The sequence below is a fragment of the Salvelinus namaycush genome, chromosome 11 (assembly GCF_016432855.1).
Source record: "Salvelinus namaycush isolate Seneca chromosome 11, SaNama_1.0, whole genome shotgun sequence".
NCBI classification, from domain to species: domain Eukaryota; kingdom Metazoa; phylum Chordata; class Actinopteri; order Salmoniformes; family Salmonidae; genus Salvelinus; species Salvelinus namaycush.
This window is the reverse complement of record NC_052317.1, coordinates 40,648,779-40,653,778: the sequence shown is the minus strand read 5'-3', so window position 1 is coordinate 40,653,778 and position 5,000 is coordinate 40,648,779. Positions and strand designations below refer to the sequence as shown.

Here is a 5,000-nt window from a genome sequence, read left to right as displayed (position 1 = left end):
CCCGGGAGCAGTTACCACGCTGGTACTCACGACACACCTGGTGAGGGGCGAGAGATGTGAACATAACGGATCAGTTTAACCTTCTGTCACAAGGGCTTCATAACGCCGTCATAATCATGACATATCAGATGCCATAAACCAGGGGTGTCAAACTCAGTTACACAGATATGCACAGAGCAGATGTTGAGCAGACATTGAGCAGGGTCATCGGTGTGTTGGACATGGCATTTGTAAGGCAGTAGAAGGCAGCATTTGTAGGGCAGCAGAGGGCAGCAGAGGCTTTATGTTAACACAGCATGTTGTGTTCTTGGGTCAATACAGGGTTTCTGTGGCTGCTGGAGCGGGGTGTATGTGCGTGCGTGTGTATCTGTCTGCCCGTCCATCCGTCTGTCTGTATCTCTCACCTCCAGTCTGTCTGTCCTCATGAGTTTCTGTGCGGCAGCGGCAGCAGCGTTGGGGACCTGTCCATGGTTGGGGTGGCCTGCCATGAGGACCTGTGGGCTAGGCATGATCTCTTGCTGCATCAGTCCGGGTGACACCGGGCCCAGGTACGGGTTGAAAGCCGCAGCGCTGGCATTGGTGGCCAGGCCTGGCGCCATGGGGAACATAGGCTGTCAGGGGCAGAGAGAGACAAAGGTCAAAGGTGAGAAGTTATACTTCCTGGTAGGTCAAATATTAAATGTACTTTGTTCAACAGTTAACTGACCCCCTATTCCCTATGTGATGCATTGCTTTAGGACTCTGCATGCTCAGAAGCACTGCACTATATAGGGAATAGGGTGACCTTTGAGACGCAGACTATTGTAAGTGTTGTCCTGTAATGTGGTGCTGCCTTACTTGGTGTAAGCTGAACCTGTTGCTGTCTTGGACCAGGTCATATAGATTCACCTGGATTGGTAAAGGTTGAGGAAATGAAGAGGGGTTTCAGGTCCTGGTATTCACTCACAGTTCATTTCCATTCTATTACACTCACAGTTCAGTTCCATTCTATTACACTCACATTTACATTACATTTTAGTCATTTAGCAGACGCTCTTATCCAGAGCGACTTACAGTAGAGTGCATACATTTTTTATTACATTTTTACATACTGAGACAAGGATATCCCTACCGGCCAAACCCTCCCTAACCCGGACGACGCTATGCCAATTGTGCGTCGCCCCACGGACCTCCCGGTTGCGGCCGGCTGCGACAGAGCCTGGGCCTGGGCGTGAACCCAGAGACTCTGGTGGCGCAGCTAGCACTGCGATGCAGTGCCCTAGACCACTGCGCCACCCGGGAGGTACACTCACAGTTCAGTTCCATTCTATTACACTCACAGTTCAGTTCCATTCTATTACACTCACAGTTCAGTTCCATTCTATTACACTCACAGTTCAGTTCTATTCTATTACACTCACAGTTCAGTTCCATTCTATTACACTCACAGTTCAGTTCCATTCTATTACACTCACAGTTCAGTTCCATTCTATTACACCCACAGTTCAGTTCCATTCTATTACACTCACAGTTCAGTTCCATTCTATTACACTCACAGTTCAGTTCCATTCTATTACACTCACAGTTCAGTTCCATTCTATTACACTCACAGTTCAGTTCTATTCTATTACACTCACAGTTCAGTTCCATTCTATTACACTCACAGTTCAGTTCCATTCTATTACACTCACAGTTCAGTTCCATTCTATTACACTCACAGTTCAGTTCCATTCTATTACACTCACAGTTCAGTTCCATTCTATTACACTCACAGTTCAGTTCCATTCTATTACACTCGTGTGTGTGTGTGTGTTTGCGTGTGTGTATGTGTGTGTGTGTGTGTGTGTGTGTGTGTGTGTGTGTGTGTGTGTGTGTGTGTGTGTGTGTGTGTGTGTGTGTGTGTGTGTGTGTGTGTGTGTGTGTGTGTGTGTGTGTGTGTGTGTGTGTATGCATGTATGCATGTTTGTGTGTGTGTGTGTGTTTTTGTCTGTGTCTGTGTGTGTAAGACATACATGTACTGTACATGAGTGTGTGTGTGTGTTGTCTCACCATAGGCTGAAGCTGTGTGCCAGGCATCATGGCGTTGGCGAGCTGCATCTGCTGGGCCAACATGGCCATGTTCTTCTGTTGGATCAGATTGTTCCTGCCGTTGATCTCCAGCTGGGTCTTCAGGTGACCAGGAGGATGGAGGTACTTACAATTCTCCCTGGAACAACGGCCCTGAGGAGGGGGGGACAGGAAGAGAGTAAATTAGGTGAAAGTTGACTCAGATTCAGACAGCACTGGCATTACTTTGACAGTAAAACATGTACGACAACAACAGACAGAAGATAGATAGATACCCATAATCCATGGTATCATTTAATTCCATATTTATAAAACATGTATAATCTGCAGTATGAGATCATGTCCTGAGGTGACCTGGTGATTTATTATGGTTCCCTCTGCTAGTCAACATCCGAGACATGTCCTGTAAACACACACACAGTCAGCTGACAACCGTGTGTGTGTGTGTGTGTGTGTGTGTGTGTGTGTGTGTGTGTGTGTGTGTGTGTGTGTGTGTGTGTGTGTGTGTGTGTGTGTGTGTGTGTGTGTGTGTGTGTGTGTGTGTGTGTGTGTGTGTGTGTGTGTGGAGCTGTTTATAGCTGCACACCCCTAACCCTGCTTCACCCTAGGTCTGGACTAAGCCTGGCACTTGCTAATTGTTAAGGGCTCTCTTTTTCTGCTCTGCCCTATGGGAGAAAAATGTGTGTCTGCATCTGTGTCTGTGTGTCTGTGTCTGTGTGTCTGTGTGTCTGCATCTGTGTGTCTGTTTGTCTGTGTCTGCATCTGTGTGTCTGTGTGTCTGTGTGTCTGCATATGTGTGTCTGTGTCTGTGTGTCTGTGTGTCTGTGTCTGGGTGTCTGTGTCTGTGTGTCTGTGTGTCTGCATCTGTGTGTCTGTGTGTCTGCATCTGTGTGTCTGTGTGTCTGTTTGTCTATGTGTCTGTGTGTCTGTGTCTGTGTCTGTCTGCGTCTGTGTGTCAGTGTCTGTTTGTCTTCGTGTCTGCATACATGTGTGTGTTCAGTTCAGAAGAGGGTCTCTGTGGCCCTGTGGGACTACCTCCCAGATATCCAGCTAGGCTACCTGTCTGACAGGAAGTATAAACACAACACATTCATATGATACAGAGATATCGCATCACAATATGAAGTGAAACTTCAAAACACTCGTGCCAAGAGTTGATGAACTAACTAAGAGAGACGGTCTATGCTGTCTGCTGTCAATACACAGCGCCAAGAAGGAAGGGTGCAGTAGCAGAAATCCTGGAGGACTGGGGTCAGGATACTTCAAGTGTGACACACACACACACACACAGGCACACACACACACTGGAGTCATGATCATGTAACAGGTGCCAGACACACATAGGCCTGTCTTTTACATTGATATCTATTTACATAAATGTATTTATTTACATGAAATTCCATGGGCTGTGTCTGTCTGTCCTGCCGCCTGGGTGCATCTCAATACGGGACCTTAGATTTCTAAAGGTTCTATCTGAGATGGTTGGCTTTAAAGTTGCAAACCCTCAATGGTTTGAATGGTGTAAGCAATTTATTTTATCATCTCGTATTCTTTTTAACTTAACAACATGAATTGGGGGTATTTAGAGTTGTATATAGGCAGAGAATATGGTACAGAATATATGTCCATAACAAAATTTTGACCGAAATGCAGACAATTCCACGTCATAATTCCAAGCCCTCCATTAGTCTAATGTGGTTAGTTCTTTTATTCTCCTTCCCTTCATTGGCACTGACCAGAAACACTTGGACAGGTGAAAGGAAGCCAGTTCCTTGTGTATCATAACCCATATTGCGTTCATCCTGTGTTTTCTGGTCAGTGCAGATGAAGGGAATTAGATAAGGAGAGGAAACCACATTAGACAATTGAGATGCACCCTCAGAAGTTTCCCCACTCAGATACAGGCAGGAAGAATTTGCAGTTTCACATGTTGAGCTTAAATTTCACATGTGAAACCATATTTGCACATGTATTAAACTTATAGTTCACATGATAACACCCCCTTTTCACATGTGAGAAGAAAAGAACATGTGAAATTTGCAGGAAATCTCACTTTCACATGTGGAATTGCAAGTTAACATGTGAAAATCAATCACATATGAAAATCAATCACATGTGAAAATCTTATTTGCAGTTTCACATGTAAGAAAACTCCACATGTGGAATTATAAATTCACATTTGGTGGTGAAATAGTGTTATTCTTCTCACATGTGTAAAGGTGGTGTTAACATGTTGCAATATCAATATTTCCACATGTGGAATTGCAAATTCTGTAATGCCGTAATGTAAAAAGGCAACTTAGCCTATCTGAGTATAACAATTCAAGTGCGTCAAAAATAAAGATTTATTATTTCTGAGCCATCCGTTCGGAGTGTTAGTGCTGCAGGCGCATGCTTCTCGTCATCATATGTTGGCCAGTGACCGTTGGAAGAAGCCCAGTGAAAAGAACAGAGAAGCTAGTGCTCTGGGTCTCCTTATTAATCCTGTTTAACATGTTACAATTTGCGCTGTCACATGCTGACCAGACCGGACACGTCACGTGCGCGAGCGTCGCAAAATAAATTTAGAAATCCATGTTATTCAATTATTGCACACACACTGCTCGCGCGCGCTAACGAGCGTCTGCGATGCCATGGGCTAAAATAGAACTCCTTTCTATTTCTGACGCAGATTGCGCTGAAAGTCCTGCCTCTCCCATCTCCTCATTGGTTTATAGAAGCAGGTACCCACGTGCCATCTCCTCATTGGTTATACCCACGTGGGTGATTGAAAGACGAACTGTGTTGCCGGTCGTCGTGGTAATACTATGAAAGTTTAGATGCCGATCACCATATAAGTTCAAAGATGAAAAAGCCTGGAAGGAGGAGAGATGACTAGAAATGATTCGGTTGGCCGTTTTATGTGTGGATTAATTGTCAAAGTAGAGGACCTTGTGCATATCAGGTAAAATAAC

The 5,000-nt window shown here is 44.9% G+C and overlaps 1 protein-coding gene across 14 annotated transcripts in view; it reads right to left on the bottom strand.

Annotated features, from left to right (window-relative positions):
• The window catches only part of LOC120056175 (muscleblind-like protein 1), an 87,335-nt gene that overhangs the window by 15,596 nt on the left and 66,739 nt on the right, over positions 1 to 5,000 (bottom strand). For 11 of the 14 annotated variants that reach the window (XM_039004390.1, XM_039004401.1, XM_039004389.1 and 8 more), the window contains 4 exons: positions 2,029 to 2,199; positions 838 to 888; positions 405 to 611; positions 1 to 37 (listed from right to left, as the gene is read on the bottom strand). The exon at positions 1 to 37 is cut by the window's left edge and continues 203 nt beyond it. In XM_039004390.1, coding sequence (XP_038860318.1) covers positions 1 to 37; positions 405 to 611; positions 838 to 888; positions 2,029 to 2,199 — 466 coding nt within the window. The remainder of the gene's footprint in view (positions 38 to 404; positions 612 to 837; positions 889 to 2,028; positions 2,200 to 5,000) is intronic. The other 3 variants (XM_039004395.1, XM_039004397.1, XM_039004402.1) reach the window with 1 other exon arrangement.